General features: G+C 41.7%; 1 protein-coding gene across 1 annotated transcript in view; it reads left to right on the forward strand.

Moving 5' to 3' along the window:
• The window catches only part of LOC129867844 (seizure protein 6 homolog), a 182,916-nt gene that overhangs the window by 113,880 nt on the left and 49,251 nt on the right, over positions 1 to 19,785 (forward strand). The window contains exons 2-3 of the mRNA XM_055941330.1: positions 11,424 to 12,212; positions 15,506 to 15,645. Coding sequence (XP_055797305.1) covers positions 11,424 to 12,212; positions 15,506 to 15,645 — 929 coding nt within the window. The remainder of the gene's footprint in view (positions 1 to 11,423; positions 12,213 to 15,505; positions 15,646 to 19,785) is intronic.

Here is a 19,785-nt window from a genome sequence, read left to right on the forward strand (position 1 = left end):
CAAAGGGACTGAATACTTATGTAAATAAGGTATTTCTGTTTTTTGTATTTAATACATTTGTAAATATTTCTCAAAACCTGTTTTCACTTTGTCATTATGGGGTGTTGTGTGTAGATTGATGAGGAAAAACATGTATTTAATCCATTTTAGAATGAGGCTGTAACGTTACAAAATGTGGTTAATGTGAAGGGGATTGAATACTTTCCGAATGCACTTTATATTACTCTGCCTCAGGCCATTGCTCATTCTGACTCATAATGATCCAGGTCCCTAGCTACAACAGCCTGGCCAGCCCAGTCATTTAAATGAGTTCACTATGCATTCAATCCATCAGCAAGACCTCCTAAGGAGGGGATGAGAAAAGCCTGTCGCGTAGAGCCGTCTTGTGATGGCAACAATGTAACTTTAGACAAGAGGAAGGCCACTATAGATTTTTTTTGTCTAGTGCCTCTCTAGAATAATAAGGAAATTAAGGCCTGGATATTAGAGGATTGGTGCCAATCAGCAGCTTCCCTGGAGCCTGTCCCGTTCTGCCTGATTAGTTCCCCTTCTCTCTCTGCTCTGATGCCGTACAGGGGAGAAATCCCTGTGATTTTTCACTCTTTGTCTTGACGTAAAAAAAAGAAAGACATGGAACGTACACAATGTACTGTACAGGATTTCAGTGCTAAGCAGAGGTTTCTTCCAATCAGAATGTCGCCCAACATAACATTTCCTTTGGCTGAGAGGGTTGAAAGGAATTGTTAAGAGATTCCCTCTGTAGGATCAGATAGAGTGAGACATAAATTCAGGTATTGCGCTGCAGAGCTGCTCTACAATTTCTCTGATTGCCTCAATCGATTTTTTGTTCTCACCTTAACCACCTCTCTTTAACAATCTCTCTGTCTGTGGCTGAAGAAGAGTTCTTCTAGTGAAGCATTGTATTTTTCTTTGCCTCATTCTATCCTACACTGTCTATGTGGTGTTTAGCACCCAATCCAACGTTCTTGCAACCAGTCTATGGTGAGACAATCAGTGATTTTCTCTCTGCCAGTCAAATGCAGTCAGTGCCAGAAAGTCTCTAAGCAGAGCACAGCCAAGAAGAATCCAATAAAACAAAATACTGCCTGGATTAGAGTTTTTTAAGAGGAACAAAAACAATCCTTAATTGCTTTGCTATTCTGCAGTCTTATTCAGGTCAGGATTTCAAATCTGCTGTCGTCAGGTTGACTGTCTGCCGCATCCTAACAAATAGATCTAGGCTATTGCTGTGGAATAGCAATCCTAGATATTTTAAATGAGGTCTCCGAGGCTTGACATTTCCTTCATCGCTTAGCTCTCTCAGATCTCCACTGCCCCTGTGTAGCCCTTTCCCACACCATACTATTACTTTGTTGAGGATACAGATGTGGAACCCTCATAAGCTGTTTAGTTGAAACAGTCATTTTGAGTTTGTTTACTTAGCTCTAGTTTAGCGTTCACATTATGCCAAGCCTGATGATACACTGGAGAAACAGACTTCTGTCTCCACTCTCTGTACAGAGTCATGTACTTTAAGCAATCCATTCTCCTCTTTCACACCCTCTCTAGTCTCATCACTCATTGTCCTGTAGACCTTGGTGTATTGTTCTTGACTGATCCCTGTATCTATGGGTAAAGCCAGTCATTCCCCCATCACACAGTCCCAGAATGGGCATGTCTGTCAGGATCACATCTATCTGACAGTGAAGCAGCACTCTGTCAGCCTCCCACTCCTGTCTCCCTTCTCTCTTAGGGACCCTTAGATTAGTCGGCATATTACATTTACGCCTGATTGGTAAAGTCCTTCAACCACTCAAAGTCCTTGAATACTCCATTCCTCAAAAATAACAATCCCTGAACTTTTAATAGGTTTGTTCAACAGAATGTGTAGATCTGGGAAAAATGTTCACTGCAAGTTCACAGTTTAGGTTCACTGTACCATATGTGTATGTGTGTTTCTACATGTTCCTCCACCTGCTCAGCCAACGACTAGGCCGAAGGATGGAAGGTGCTTCCGAAGGGGAAAGCATCCCATCTCCTCTGAGCAATAGCTTCAGCATATACAGCATAGACCCTTTACATTGGTCATTATGCAGATGATAGGAGGTGACCTTCACTATCACCACAGGAGGACACAGCTAAACAGGGCATAGAGAATGGAAGTATTGGGCCATGCTCTCTTAAACTAGACCCTCCACCATGGACCACTACTCACATGCACCAATTGCAAAGAGAGAAGCCACCGAGAGTTTCCTTAGTATGTGTGTCATTTTAATGTTTGTTTCATACTGTTGTATGTCTGCTCTGATACTGGTTTGAGAGTGGATTGAGATCATTGAAAGCTAAGTATGGTATGAAACTAGTGGAGGCTGCAGAGGGGAAAACTGCTCATAATAATGTCTGGAATGGAGTAAATGGAATGGTATCAAAAACATGATTTTCATATGTTTGATATCATTCCATTCACTCCACTCCATCCATTACACCATTACACCCATTATTATTAGCCGTCCTCCCCTCAGCAGCCTCCACTGCATGAAAAAACTATTTTAAACATCCCATTAAGTTATATTTCCTAACACTCTTGAATAGCATCAATTAGCCTAGCAACTCTGACCCTGAGTGTAAAATCACCATGGTGATGTTTCCTGCCTGTCCTCACTGGGTAATGTTTCCCTGAACATTGATCCGCTATTGATCTGAGCATGAGAAACCCCAGTTTAACCTGAGGCTCAACTCCCACTCTCACTAAATATTCCCACTGAAGGGCAGGAGCTGTACGGTCACTGACCAACCTCCATGTTCCTTCTGTTCATATATATATATATATATATATATATATATATAGAGAGAGAGAGAGAGAGAGAGAGAGAGAGAGAGAGAGAGAGAGAGAGAGAGAGAGAGAGAGAGAGAGAGAGAGAGAGAGAGAGAGAGAGAGAGAGAGAGAGAGAGAGAGAGAGAGAGAGAGAGAGAGAGAGAGAGAGATGAAGAAGTATATAGTCTTTCACGGCTATGCTCTGATCATTAGCTACATGGCAATCCAGTTCGGAAAGGGAGATGATTATGGAAAAACAAAATAATGAATGCATCTCACATAGTTTTCAGAAGTCTGCTTGCGATCGTATATATATTCCTTTGGTGACTTCCTTTACATTTCTCAAGGCTTCCGTCAATACATTTTTTGGGGGCAATCATGTGTCTTGGTTTGGAGGAGGCAGGCTCATGTGTACAGTCAGACTTTATGAAGATCTCCCTTTACATCTTTCATTCTCTCTAGTTTGTGCGAGATGTCAAATGTGTTTAGTTTGCTTTTACGAGCAGCTTGGGCTGCTCCTGTTGTGACAGAATAAGGCTACAAGGAAATGTTTCCCACTCCTAACCCAGAACATCAAAATACCTTTGAATTGCTTCTGTCACCCAGGAAGATTAATGGCTGGTGTTGAGTCTGTCAGTAAAATGTAACGCTATGTGTCAGCTCTCTGTCAGCTAGAGAGAGGCTTTGTAAAGAAATTGTTTACTCTGCCTCTTGAATGGTGCGATCAAACTTTTTTATTATGGCACACACCATGGCAGCAGTAAAAGCACTCTGTATCTCTGCTTTAGCAAATGCTACATTGACTTATACGCCTTCTGTCTGGGACTGATGGGGGACGCAGTGCTGCTGCAAATGCTGAGACCATTCAGATTTTTAGAGCTAATGTTGATTCCATTTCCCATTTGGAATGTATGAATGTGTGTTTCTTGGTATGGGAGTCAATTCAGGATCAATAGAAACAAAGGGAGATTGCAAGTGAGAACATCTGGCCTCGGGGCAGAAATAATTAAGCATCTATTCGTTATGCATTGAAATCAACCAACCTCATGATCAATACTGCTAAAATGACTTTGCAATTTGTGGAAAACACGAGCATAACAATTGAATGGCGCATTAATAATGAATCTGTAACTCTGTAACATTTTGGGACAGACAGAGAGTTAGCAAAGAGACAGAGATGAAAAGAGAATTGATGGTTGTTTATTCTAAACTGTCACCACATCATTCCGATGATACTAGACTCCATTTGGACATATTTGTAGACATAAGTGCTATATTCCAGCTCATTGCCTTGAGCCCATCCAAACTAGTTTATGAACGTAATATTGTTGCCCAATTTGACCAGCTATGTCAAATGTATTGAATTTTTGGAAAAATTTAGTCTTCAATACAGGAGTACCTGCTGTATTTCACTTGCACAGTAAAGTATTATATACAGTTGAAGTCGGAGGTTTACATACACCTTAGCCAAATACATTTAAACTCAGTTTTTCACAATTCCTGACATTTAATCAGAGTAAAAATTCCCTGTCTTAGGTCAGGTAGGATCACCACTTTATTTTAAGAATGTGAAATGTCAGAATAATAGGAGAGAATGATTGATTTCAGCTTTTATTTATTTCATCGCATTCCCAGTGGGTCAGAAGTTTACATACACTTAATTAGTATTTGGTAGCATTGCCTTTAAATTGTTTACCTTGGGTCAAACGTTTCGGGTAGCCTTCCACAAGCTTCCCACAATAAGTTGGGTGAATTTTGGCCCATTCCTCCTGACAGAGCTGGTGTAACTGAGTCAGGTTTGTAGGCCTCCTTGCTCGCACACGCTTTTTCAGTTCTGCCCACAAATGTTATATAGGATTGAGGTCAGGGCTTTGTGATGGCCACTACAATACCTTGACTTTGTTGTCCTTAAGCCATTTTGCCACGACTTTGGAAGTATGCTTGGGGTCATTGTTCATTTGGAAGACCCATTTGCAACCAAGCTTTAACGTCCTGACTGATGTCTTGAGATGTTGCTTCAATATATCGACATAATTTTCCTACCTCATGATGCCATCTATTTTGTGAAGTGTACTAGTCCCTCCTGCAGCAAAGCACCCCCACAACATTATGCTGCCATCCCTGTGATTCATGGTTGGGATGGTGTTCTTTGGCTTGCAAGCCTCCCCCTTTTCCCTTCAAAAATAATGATGGTCATTATGACCAAACAGTTCTATTTTTGTTTCATCAGACCAGAGGACATTTCTCCAAAAGGTACGAGCTTTGTCCCATGTGCAGTTGCAAACCGTAGTCTGGCTTTTTTATGCCAGTTTTGGAGCAGTGGCTTCTTCCTTGCTGAGCGGCCTTTCAGGTTATGTTGATATAGTCCTCGTTTTACTGTGGGTATAGATAATTTTGTACCTGTTTCCTTCAGCATCTTTACAAGATCCTTTGCTGTTGTTCTGGGATTGATTTGCACTTTTCGCACCAAAGTACGTTCATCTCTAGGAGACTCCTTCCTGAGCGGTATGACAGCTGCGTGGTCCCATGGTGTTTATACTTGTGTACTATTGTTTGTACAGATGAACATGGTACCTTCAGGCGTTTGGTAATTGCTCCCAAGGATGAACCAGACTTGTAGAGGTCTACAATTTTCTTCTGAGGTCTTGGCGGATTTCTTTTGATTTTCCCATGATGTCAAGCATAGACGCACTGAGTTTGAAGGTAGGCCTTGAAATACATCCACAGGTACACCTCCAATTGACTAAAATTATGTCAATTAGCCTATCAGAAGCTTCTAAAGCCATGACATCATTTTCTGGAATTTTCCAAGCTGTTTAAAGGCACAGTCAACTTAGTGTATGTAAACTTCTGACCTACTGGAATTGTGATACTGTGAATTATAAGTGAAATAATTTGTCTGTAAACAATCGTTGGAAAAATGGCTTGTGTCATGCACAAAGTAGATGTCCTAACCGACTTGCCAAAACAATGGTTTGTTAATAAGAAATTTGTAGAGTGGTTGAGTTTTAATGACTCCAACCTAAGTGTATGTAAACTTCCGACTTCAACTGTATATCCTTGCATCACAGATTCATGCTTTTCAGCTTCCAGGTTGTGTGGCTAAAATACACTCCACTAGAGAGGAACAGGGAAAGGGGGATACCTAGTCATCTGTACAACTGAATGCGTTCAACTGAAACGTGTCTTCCACATTTTACACAACCCCTCTGAATCAGAGAGGTGCGGGGAGCTGCCTTAATTGACATCCACATCTTCGGCGCACGGGGAACAGTGGATTAACTGCCTTGCTCGGTGGCAGAATGAACGATTATTACCTTGTAGCCTGGCGGATAGGAGCGTTGGGCGGTAACCGAAAGGTTGCTGGATCGAATCCTAGAGATTTGCTTTTCTTTCAGTATTTTCAGCTCTGTGGCTTACACTGTCTCTTTGGGGTCCGTAGCTTCTCCCGCCTCGTTAAAACAAACTGTCAACCACAGAGCGCAAGCTAATTAAGGTGTCAAAACAGTCTCCAGATCCATGTGTGTTTGCACACGGACACACATAGTAATTCAGGCCATCATTCAGCATCGGGGGATGGCTAAATGATACAGTTCAATATGTACCATAGAATTCCTTTTTGGAATTTTTTGGGGAAGGCAATGATGTCCATAGAGCATCAGTGGTTTTGTTCAGTGTGTCTTAATTGCCTTGGTGAAACGATTCATTCTCACCATTTCACTTGCTCGTGCTCTAAGTCACAGTTCTTGATAGAGAGATCCATTCCAAGAAATGGGAAAAGAAAGGAGAATAAAAAGGTGAAGATAGAGATGATTCGAGAGATGTACCAGGGAAAGAGAGAAAAGATGAGATGGTGTGAGGGAGAGGGTGTCAACCTGTGAAAGAGCATGAGGTGGAAAATAGATCGAAATCGACTGTGGTAACTGTCTCTGTGCAGCCATGCAGGCCCTGGGCTTGTTGGCTGTTGTACATTGTCCTGTGGTTGGTCTGCTTGCCACAGAGCCATCTCTGCCTGTATTTACTCTGATTCATAGACCAGGCTTCCCTCCAGCACTAAACACAGCCAGTTCAGAGGGGAGTTGTGCCCAGATGTCACCAAGCAGCTAGATAATGCAGCATGTGTTTGTGACATGAAGTAGAGATGGTGTGTCCTGGACAGCTGAGAACAGTCAGAGCAGAGCTGGGAGATGAAGGGTGAATGGTTTTGTTTGATCTCTTTTTAGTCTACTGTAGCCCAATATAAACAGTAGTTACTATAACTACAGGATAATGCATACAATATGAATGAATGATATCTTTTCAATTTCTGTAACAACTAATTCATGCAGGCAGCAAACCAAAACACAGCCAACAGTTCAACCTGGGTTCAGTTTTCTCTGCTATAAGTTACAGTTGTGTTTAACTGGCAAGCTGGAGTCTGCTTGAGGGCACACAGCTCAAGTAGAGCATTGTGTTTCTTATGACTCAACTATTTTGTGAGAAGTATTGTTTTTGATCGGTTGATCGGTTTTGCTGGTCTGTAGAAGTACATTTTTTTTACATTTCACCCTGTTGGAATTGTAAAGGGTTTGTTTATCCTAGTGCTACTGACGTGGAGTAAAGATGTTTGTGGATAATTTCTTCCTTACCTCACCTGGTGTCAATCTCATTGCTGGTAACTCCAACTGACTTTAAAAAGGTGGTACAGATGTTGTCTCTCACCAGGATGATTGGATCCCCTGGATCTCTGTGTTTTTCCCTCTGAAAAATATCAAAGCAAAGTCATTTCTAAAAGATCTAAAAATGTGAGTCAACATCTCCATTTGAAAGGCTTCAGACAGTCCTGCTCACAAAAAGGTGTGCAAACATCTTAATTTAACTCCTCACTGTCAACCCTAAAACTACCATTCAGCCACAGGGAGAGTTAGTATAATCCATACTACTTAGCGTCTAAAGAGTATGTAGTAACACCTAGCATCAGTGCACAGTGTCAAGAGGCAAATTCGATTACAATGGAAGATAGGTCTCTGGAGGGAAGCTCAGGTCTGTTTAGGAATTGAATTGCACTCTGTGAAATTGTGATCATTATTATCGACCGACATCGGATTCTCCTTAGTCATGGCGTGATTATTTCTAACAACAGCGTGAATTCACTATTACTAATCAAATCTTGGAGGGCGCATAAAGCATCCTCTTACATGGCTTTGCCTCAAACTATTTTATTTAGGAAAGCATCTAAAGGTGAGAGCTGTGAAGAGTGTCTCTTTAATTTTCTGAGAGGAAAGTGACATTGAGAAGTTTGAGATAAATGTCAGACTTACAGTACTTGTGAACCATCATTTGTCATTAATCTTGGGATAAATTTAGACATTAGACATTTCATAATTACAAACTTACTCACTATACATTCATCCTACTGAATAGTTGTATCTCTCTATTTGTGACCGACCGGCTCGATTCAGTCTTATGTAGCAACATTTGAAATATATATATATATTTTTTTTTTTACATTGGATAAAAGCAGACTCAGAGCTAGAAATCAAACACTACAGTTGATCAACAATGGTAAAGTAATTCTGCTTCGAAAGTTGATAAAGTTGTTAATACACTTTTGAGAAAATTGCCCTTGAATGTTTGGTACATCTACTGGAGCGTTTTTCTTTGTCTACACCCATTCAGCATCATTCATACCCTCTTAAGCCTTAGCCTTAGATTGAGTACGGGAGTGTACTATACAACCAATGATTTCATCCGTTTAAAAATGAATTTAGTATAGGTCAATCTAGCAAACCAGGCAACTTTCTAAACAATGTTTTGGTTAGTTTCTAGCTTGTTAGCTAGCCAGTTCAAATAATGATCATATCATAAAGCTGACATCATCTTAACTTTAGCTAATTTGTATTCATTATTACAGAAAAATAAACTCACAACACGATCATTATTTTCAAGTTAATGGTGAGCTAATTACAGAAAACAGCTTACAGCTGTGAGTGTGATGAAATAAAAGCAGGGCATTCTACTGGAGAAATGTAGAACTTGGACACGGTCTCATTGGCCTAGCTTCATATCCTATTTTGACTTTGGTGCAGGTCATATTGTTCTTCACATTCCTGTCTCTGGTAAACACACACTACTGTATATCAAATCAAATGTATTGTTTAGACATGTAGGTAGCTAGCTAAACAATAAACCATAATCCCAACTCATAACGCTAAAGCTAACCAACTAGGTTCAATGTTAAATAGCTAGCTAACATTAGGCTATAACTAGCAAGCAAATGGATCTGAGATATGAATAATATTACTACACAAATCAAACACGTAACGTTAGCTAGTGAGCCATCCAGCCAGCTATCATTAGCTAGCTAGCTAACAGTACGCTTTAACTTGAAATGAAAATGATTTTCTGCCAAAATTAGAAACGTATAATATCTGAAAATGTAGCTAGCTAGACTCTCTTACCTGTATACATGTATAAACGCTTCTCCCTCTGTTACGGATGCCATGGTTGTGCTTAGTTTGAAGATGTAATTCAGAGACAGGTGTTTTATATAACAGCCTGTGTGTGTTCTTTTTTTGACTTCATCTGCATTTTTGCAATCAAATGCCTGAATTTTCTAAATTTCCTTAGCTATCCTACTCCATCGGGAATTCCACTGATTTCAAAACTCCAAGTGGAGAGTGGAGAGCATTTGCAACATTATCACAGTTCTTCGTGATATCTTTCAAAAAAGCCACGTTAGAAAGGATTACCTACACATACTGAGCAGCTCATATAATAGACAGAAGCGAGCTACATGGCGGACCAATCCGAACTCATCTCTCGGCATGTCCAATCCATCCATTATCTCAGCCAATCATGGCTAACAGGAAGGTTCCTGCCTTTTTCTGTCACTAAACCAACTAGGCTCGTAATTAAACAATTTATTCATATTTACAGATGGCATACAAGTTTGTTATTAAGGCAAAAAATGTGTACATGTTCCAGATGGCATTACTGCCAAAAAACATTTTGGAAAAATTTTGATAAGAAACCTATGTTTTTGTTCAACTGCCTCCCCTGTGAAAGTAGTGACGCGCGACATGCACCTAGTTTCCTGAAACTAGTCACATTTGTCCACGCAGCACAACCATAAGTGTTGACACTGTCAAGGACAGTTAGTATATAAAATCCCAGCAGCATATCCTACTCTTTACGACAGATAAGGCAGTATTACATCAGAGAGCTTTTGTAAGTCCTTTATTTCCATTTCACTGAGGTCCTGCTCTGATAAAGGACAAGAGAAGTAGCCATTATCACTGCTGTACCATATCAATCTCTTCACACTGCCTGTTGTTTTGTGTCTGGGGTTTTGGAGACAATTACAGTAGCAAGATAACATACTTTTCTCCATTTTCAAAGTGGTTTTCCACTACAAGGATTGTGTGTTTTCTGTGCTTTATCATGGTTTACTTCTTTCTCTGGCATGTGGTTAAGGAGTGTGGGTCAAGGGATTGTGTGTGTGTGTGTGTGTGCCAGTGTGCATGCATATGCACACTAGGGGTAATCTACATTCTGAAAGTCATGCCATCCTTCAGCTAGAGTCTGTCTTTTAGAAAACTTGTGTCTTGTAATATTTTATCTCAGAAGTCAGACGAATATTTACATTTTCTTGATGAAATTCTCCTTTCAGTTCTTTCCCTCGCTCTGGCTGTGATTGCAGAGCTTGTCTGCGATAATGAACACTCATGCTGACTTACTGCAGGCTTCACAGTGAGGACTGTCATTATTAATCTGTCACAGAACTTTTTAAAGGCATTCCCTATACTAATGGAGATAAATGTAGAAGAGATGAAAGACGATCGTGTTGTTGCTCTTTATTAACCCTGAGAGACGTCCTCTGGTGTATCTTTTGACACTTAAGCCGTCATTCCGGCAAAAAAGAGCCACTTTCAAAAGCACTGTTCATTTCCGACCTTACTTCTTGAGAGCAAATACATTTAACACTGTGGTTTTGGATACTTATAGAAATACTGTATGAGAGCAATTTGGAGCTATCATTATCATCCCTCCCACTTTTTGAATTTAGCACCTATACCCTGGGGCTTCCTGATTGCATCTTAACCGCTGCAGGTGGGAATAATTACTCTACGGCTCAGCCATTATTATATTTGGTAATCATGAGACATTCAGAGCAAAACCTTTACTTTGGCTAATTGGAAGAAGGAGGAATAAAGGTATTCAAATGAATCATCAAAGGGTTATCATGAGGTTTTTTTCCTGAAGGGCCTTTTCTAAGGGCCTCTTGTGGCAATTTGTCTACAGTAGTAGTTAGTTAATCAGGGTGGTTATTGTTCCACTTTACTCACTAGGAAATGCACTTAACCTTCTATGTGACAAGATATCCACTCAGAATGCTCCTTACAGCCTGGTAAATGGGGGTCCCTAACCCTAGACTAAACCCTAGACTAACAGATTTTGCAATTACAACAGAGCCATATATGTATCCAATGTATATATATTTTTTTTTACTTTAAAGAAAAAATATGTTTTCTATGCAATGTAATATTTAGGAATCATGTTCTCTGGTATTATATTTATCTTCTAGTATGCTCTAATACCTCCATGTTGTTGGTGTGTTTCTCTCCAGTGTCTTCTCTAGAGAATGGAAATGTTGGGGGCCAGAGGAGAGTCGAAGCAGACAGCGGAGCCTTCACACACTCGTCCACACAGGACACAGAGAGTGAGATCCACCATTTTACCACAGCATCCTCCATGAACGTCCCCAACCACCGACCTGTCTTCAGAGGCATCGCCCTACATGAACTCCTGCTCACTAAAGATTTCCAGGGGGACCAGCGGTTTTTCACAGACCATGGAGACGTGGCAGGACATCCCACAATGCCTGGCTCTGTTACTGCCTTTGAGGCGGGGGACGCCTCAACTCGCCTGGTGCCACACGAGGACGCCCCTGCCTTCTCTGACATCGCCACTACTGCCACGGTGGCTGCCACAACCCCCCTCACCATCTCTGCTTCCACAGACCCTGGGCTACTGGTGAGCATGGCTCAGAATAATAAGTTCGTCAAAGACAAGGCCAGGGAGGCAGAGAAGGTGGCAGTGACCACAGACTCCCTGACCACCCCTGTAGTGGCAACCACTGCCCCTACAGTCAGTGGCCGCAGCCCCAATGCCCCCCCCTTCCTGAATGGAAGCGCCAATGGTCAGGGGGAAGTTATCATGGAAGTCACCCTGCCCCCCCCTGTCCTGACCACCTCAGTGAGGGTGGAGAAAGGTGAGTCAGAGGAACCAGGGGTAAAGAACAAAACTGGCATCCAGCTCACCAAACTGACCGCCGTATCCACAGGAGAGGTGGATGAGGGAATGACCACCACAACCATCATCACAACCACCACCATCACCACCATGCAGACACCAGGTAACTTCTGTTTCTATTGGTCTCATACACATACAGTATAGAATGAAGTAGAAGTATGTAAATTCAATTACATCCAATTGGCAACTGCTGCTTTTCTGTAATGGCCTAATGCAATGGCTTTAGAGTAGCAGCTTTAATGCAGGCATCGTCAAATCACTTAAACTATCAACAGTTAAAAATGTACTCGGGGGCTGTCCAATTCGAGGTGTCGTAGAAAAATGCACCCCCTTCCCCAATGTTACAAATATTTTCACATGACCTTGAAGCGTTAGGTTCTCGGCACGCGAGGAAAAGCCACTTGGATCGGAGAGGAGGCAGAGCGTGTGTTAAGCTTTCCTGAATAACCGGGCCTGCTGGGAGCATACAATAAGTGGCCACATTATTATAGAATGACTTGGGAGAATGATGATTTGCAACAGACAGCACATCTCAGTATCAAAACTTAAAATATATCCAGACTGACCTGCAACTTTGCCATTCTAGACCTAATAAACTGCCAAGAGTATACCCACAACTAATCCAAATTGAATTAAATGATCAAATCACAGGGCTTTTGCACCGTTATTAAAATGACATTTTCACTGCAGTTTACAGCCTAGAGTAGAACTTTCATTACATTGTGGTGTTGTAGAATAGTCTAGGTAGGAGAATTGTATTGTCCCCCTCTCTTGCGTGTTTCATGTCTTCACTGTTCTTTTATGTGCAATGACGTACCTGGCCTCTCCACTTACATAGAAAATTGGTGCAGCTTTGAATGATTTTATGTGTGGTATGATGCTAGCTGGCCTATTGCAGATCTGGAAAAACAATCCATCTACCACTATTGTCACTATGAATGTTGGATAGAGGGCAGGATAGACAGTTAGACTAGTTTACTATATTGACTTGTGGTACACTAAAAGTTAACGCCCAGAAAAGTGTAGTGCAGAAGTACCAAAACACCTTGATATAGGGGAGGCACTGTAACGATCTTCGTTGGGAGAAAGAGAGGAGGACCAAAGCGCAGCGTGGTATGTGTCCATAATACATTTTAATGAAACAAACGAACACATAAACAAAACAATAAACGATACGTGAAAAACAAACCGAAACAGTTCCGTGTGGGACAAACACTGACACGGAAAATAACCACCCACGAAACCCAAGTGGAAAAGGCTTCCTAAGTATGATTCTCAGAGACAACTAACGACACCTGCCTCTGATTGAGAATCATACCAGGCCAAACAAAAAAAACAACATAGAAAAACAAACATAGATAACCCACCCAACTCACGCCCTGACCACACGAAAACAAAGAAATAACAAAAGAACTAAGGTCAGAACGTGACAGGCACATGGAAGCAGATTAAAACATTTGGCTAGGATGGAAGACATTATATAGTAAAACCTGCAAAAGGGTGAATGTAAACCAGGGGGAAAATGTACTTCTGTAAGACTCGATGCTGAAGATGAGAAGGAGATACAGGGAGTGAACATTTAATTAATTATCAACAGACATGGATTAGGACAGGAACAGCGTCAGAACAGGGAGAATAAAATTAATTAATACATACATGCTGAAGCGGGGAACAGACAAATATAGGGGAGGTAATGAGAGCAGGTGATTGAGTCCAGGTGAGTGCAATGAATCGCTGAAGCGCGTGCCGAGGGAAACAGGTGTGCGTAATGATGGTGGCAGGAGTGCATAGTGCTGGGTAGCCTGGCGCTCGAGGGAGAGCAGGAGCAGGCGTGACAGTACCCCCCCTCTAGGGGCTCCAACCGACGTCCCACCTGGGCGAGCCTGACGGGCCGGCCGAGGCATGGGCGCTGGACAAGCCGGCTGAGGGTGTAGAAGCCCGACGAACCGGCAGAGGCGTGGGAGCCTGGCAAACCAGATGAGGCGTGGGAGCCTGGCGATCCGGTTGAGGCGTGAAGCCTGAGGATCCCGCTGGGATGTGGGAGCCTGGCGAGCCAGCTGAGACATGGGAGCCTGATGATCTGGCTGAGGCGTAAAAGCGCATGACGAGAGAAAAAGTGTGCATAATGATGGTGGCAGGAGTGTGTAGTGATTGGCAGCCTGGTGCCCTCGAGCGCCAGGGAGGGAGAGAGGGAGCAGGCGTGACAACTTCCCTCTCCAGTGCCCAATAAAAAAACACACAACCTTCCTCAAATCCAAAGAAAAGAGTATGACAACCAGGGGTGTTGGAACCAAAACTATTTCACAATCGTTTCATTTTGAACAGAACCATTTTTTTTTTTTTCCATTCCACTGTTACAAACAAAAAAAAGAACGGTTTATATGGGTCCTTTCTGTTACTTTTTATACCTCTGAAATCATTTTTTAAAAATATTTACATTAACATTAAATTACCCTACCAATCAGTGTGGATAGAGCAGCCTGCTTTTGAGCGTGCCATCTATTTACATGCATTCGACAGACGAGTGTAGGATGCGAGATGCGACTGAAATTTTGCTGGTGGGGAGAGTGCGAGAGAGGGTGGTGGAGAAGGCTTGGCTTGACACGCTGGGCATCTTGTTATGACATGCATTATCTGAATTAGGCCCACAGAATTATACCTACAGAGGAGTGGCTTCTATGATGGAACTCTGAATATCTTTGAACGTTATTTTCCACATATAACACAACAACGTGCATATGCAATTTCAGCAGCCAGGCTAGCAGACACTAGAATAGGTTTCTGAGTGAAAGAGTAGGGCTTTGCATAGGCACTTTGTTGTGTTTTGTGAGGAAAATAATGTTATTAACTGGTTCCATGCATTTAAAATAATGGTTCTGTTCCAGAACAGTATATTTCACTTTCGTTCGCGGTTCTGATTTTGTTCCTCAAAACAAATGTTGATTCTGTTCCATGACCGGTTCCAAACCCTGATGACAACCCTTAGCAGTAACCTAAAGTGTCCTGCATGACTGCCTCTCGTTTACAGTGTTTACTCAGATTTTAGTCAGAGTTTTGTACAGCGTGGCAGGAACAGCATTGGAGAGGGCCAGTCAGTGTTTCTCATCCTTCCATGCTGACAGCTCCTATTCATCTGGCACCCAGGATCACAAAGCAGATCATGCGGCAAACCAATCTGCAGAGGCCGGCTCCACCTGATCTGTGCTGCCTGGCTGTCCTCTCCAGTGGGTCTAGATGGCTGAGGGGCGGCGTGATCTCCAAGGCCCGGCTGAGAGGCAGGGAATCTGGGGAGTTAATGAGGGGGTTAGAGGGCCACTGAGACACAGATGGGCTGTCAGAGATGGATCAGTAGTCTGGGAAGAGGGATCACTTGTCTTTTCATTTCTCCTGTGCCAGGTCCCTGCACTGTGAATTTCACTGACCCCGAGGGCCACATCAAGATTCCACAGCAGCATTCTGCAGCGTTGTCGTCCGACCCTGCAGTGGATTGCATCTATGTGGTGACGGTCTACCTGGGATACGGGATTGAAGTACAGGTCAGTGAAAACGGGATACTGTCTAAGTTGTCCCTTTTATGGGGTTCACATCCATACACTTTCCCACATCTCAAGGTTTTAATGGAAACCTGCTCAGTGTGTTAATGTTAATGGAAATGAGAGGAGGGCTGTTAGGTCCAGGTTTGCCAATAGGCCTTGGGTTAGTGTTGCTGGACACACTGTTTTAGCACCACAATCCACTCTCTCTAGCACTCTCTCTCGCTCTTCCCTACCTTCATTTAACCTAATTATCATGGCTGTCGTTAGAGCCTGCGGCTCTGATGAAGTGTGTTACACCTTTATGCTATTTTCAGCTGCCCAAACGCTAATGAGCTACGCATCTATTGGAATCTCAAACTAACATAACACTTCAGCTTGCTCATGAAACAAATGGCTCATGTCAACATTTATGAGTGCAGCTTATTTATGCCATTACAAAGTCTTGAGCTTCACATGACTTCAAGGGGAAAATACAAGAAAAAAAATCAACTGCACTTCATGTTTAGCAAGTGTCTTTCTTGTAACTAGAGCAGTTTCAAAATAAAACCATTATAGTTATTCCTGAAAATGTTCTCTTGGAGTGGTAAGGGGAAATCTGAATTCAGCCAGGGCTGTTTGCTTGTTGTGTTTCTATTCATTCATGTGGAACTTGTTATCTCTGGGCTGTCACATCAACAGTCCCACCACAATCAATACAGACCCAGCAGCAGAGACACCACAGCATAGCGAAATGTTTAGTCAGCCGTCATTTCATAATGATCTAATGAGACACAATAGCCTACTAAAATTGCTTGCGAAAGCGTAGGTAAAAGACAAACCCCGAGTTCCATTTGCTAGCATGCATTCAGAGGGCCCTCACTTTGAATGCATCTCTTTCACTGGTCCCGTCTTGGCTGCATCCAATGTTTATCTATGGAAGCAGGCATCAGTCATTATTTTCTCCAGGGAAGGAAGGGATGGTGCGTCTCTTTCCCCTAGCAAAAATAATAATAAGTTACTTAAATTCATCTATGTGGAGTCTACATTAAATAGGTCAAAATGCATTTAGATTCATTTACATTTCCAGACAAAATGTATAAATCTGTATCGCATCAACAGTACCTTAGCAATAAGATTATCTCATAATTCATTGATTGAGTGTAAAATATATTTCACAATGTATTTATCATACATTGCATGATGCAATACAAACTGTGCATTTCATATCATTTATATAATTTTGTCTCATGGAAATGAACCAATTCTACTGCATAGTCAATTTCTTTAGCAATAGTTGCATACTACTGTAGTTTACAGTAAATACTTTAATCTTGGGTTGTGTTCCTAGTTCCTGGTTCAGTGGCCATGACTGTAGTACTGTGTTTTGATTAAATCGGAACAACAATTAATTGAATATACTCTAAATTGGTCACTGAGCAATCTTCCCTTCTTGATTTAAACACACAATCAAAAGAATCTCTCATTGAGCAAAATATATATTTGAGAACATGCTTTTTGTAAAGGGAAAGTATGTGTGGCATTGGCTAAGTAGGAGAATGAATTGCCTCTTGCACTGGACGGAGTAATTATGTTTTTCCCCATTGGCTGAAAGAGCCAGTCACAGACCACCAATTACTTAGCTAGAAGTATGCTGACCACAGGGACTTACTATGAAGTAACAATTTAAGTTAGACTTTTGTGCTTCAGATCATGACTAAACCACTACTTATCTCCATGGCCACATTGCATGTTGTTGGTATTTGTCTATCTTTCAGTTATGTGGATTGAAAGCCACCTTGCTTGTTTCTCTTAGTGAAAACTTTCCCTTAAATGAAAAGTAACTTTATACAAATCCTTCAGGACCTTTGACTACCAGGACTGATAGGGCCATTGTTCACTCAAGGTCATCTCCCGTTTCTGCACGATAAGGAGGCATGCAGTATAATTTAGTGTTTGCCTAAGCAAATGACAATGATACACCCCCACTCATGTCCCAATACCCTTTCAGCTATGCACTGGACTCAGAGATAACCTACATTAAACCCAGCCATGATTAAAAGGGTCATTGTTAAAGTCTCATGGCATGTTGCCTGAACACAGTGAGATGATCTGGTAAGTAAATCCATATGCACTCTCATTTCAGCACATTGTCTCTAAACATTAGGAACACCCTCCCCATTTTGCCCTCAGAACAGCCTCAGTTCATCGGGGCATGGACTCTACAAGGTGTCGAAAGTGTTCCACAGGGACACTAGCCCAAGTGGACTCCAATGCTTCCCACTGTTGTGTCAAAATGGCTGGATGTCCTTTGAGTGGTGGACCATTCTTGATATAGAAAGGAAACTGTTGAGCATGAAAAACACAGCAGCTTAACAGTTACGCTAAACCCTCCTACTGTGTTCCGGTCGAATTGGACTGGTTTTACTAGTTTTCTCTCTGAAAAATGTAGTTCATTTAATCAGATTGTCATAAGGTTCCATGACTTTGTCCACACAGGGCATCTGAACACACAAAACACATTTTGATGATTTTCAATACATTTTTGGTGTTTTATTTAACTTTTGTACTCCTGTGGTGTTCCCGGTCAAAAAGAACCGTTCATTAGAAATGAATGGGTGAGACTACAATTAAATTACACACACACACACACACACACACACACACACACACACACACACACACACACACACACACACACACACACACACACACACACACACACACACACACACACACACACACACACACACACACACACACACACACACACACACACACACACACACACACCTCACTCCCCTTCTTGGCTTCCATGGCAACCTGCACAGGAACCTTTCCCCAATATAATCTTTCCCCCGCGGGAACCACACCATTCTCACAAACAATCGCCAAATTGTTTCAATAATATATAGAACTTTTCTCACAGCTCTGGTATAAAAACATTTTTTGAGGCCTTGCTCACAATTCATTCTGTGGCAGCACAATGACCAAACGATATACTACTGTACGGTATGTGAGACTCTTGATCATATCTTTGATCATGACACTGGTGGGGAGGAGAGAGTCCTTGTTAAACTTTGACACAAAGTAGTTTGTGATAAATGGCACAATACGTTTCATCTGAGTATTTGCTATAGTCAATATAATCCATACGTTATGCTTCTTTTTTTTTAAACGCAGAAACAAGTTGTATGAGGTCAGGTCAATGAGGCCTACAGGCTATAAATAGCAAATAGAATTTCAAAACTTGTAATGTTCACAAGAACTTAAGTTGATAAAAAGATCTAACACAACATTAGGTGATAATATAAGTATTATTATGGATTCATAATCAGTTCTAATGGGGCGGTCATTTTGGACCAGGAACACAGAATGAATTAACATGAAAGGAACACAACAGGAGGGTTAAACCGGTGTTCCTGGCACCTACTAACATACCTCATTTAAAGGCACTTAAATCTTTTGTCTTGCCTATTCACACAAACAGAATCCATGTATCAATTGTCTCAAGGCTTAAAACACCTTATTTAACCTGTCTCTTCCCCTTCATCTACACTGATTGAAGTGGATTTAACAAGTGACATCAATAAGGGATCATATCTTTCACCTGGATTCACCTGGTCAGTCTATGTCATGAAAAGAGCAGGTGCTCCTAATGTTTTGTCCACTCAGTGTAAATATTTAGGCATATCATATGAAGTACGCCTCATGTGAAATCATTGTCAAAAGCGCAAGAGATACGGTTGCATGTAGGTCTAGATTATTTATGGATTCATCATACAGAAATATCAAAACATTATTTGAACAACTCCAAAGCAGTTGCATGTGGCGAAGGAACCACTGACTCGCTGCATTTTTCTATTAGCAAGACCCAGGCAGGTAACGCTTAACTGGCAAGGACAGCTCATGAGGTGTCCTAAATATTTGTTGACTTGGTGTGACTCTTATGACTAAAAAGAGGCTTCGTGCATAGCTTTTTTCAGCACCTATGGCCAATTTTCTACTATGACGCTTGGTGGATACGGGCCCTGATGAACCCATCCATTTCCTCAAGATGGAAGCAGATTTCTAATGCACTTAATTCCCGGCAACTAGCTGGAGACTCTCTAATAATAGCTTCAAATTTTAAAGGCTCTGTGAAATTCTTTTGTAAGAGGAAAA

Source organism: Salvelinus fontinalis, chromosome 13, assembly GCF_029448725.1.
Source record: "Salvelinus fontinalis isolate EN_2023a chromosome 13, ASM2944872v1, whole genome shotgun sequence".
Lineage (NCBI taxonomy): Eukaryota > Metazoa > Chordata > Actinopteri > Salmoniformes > Salmonidae > Salvelinus > Salvelinus fontinalis.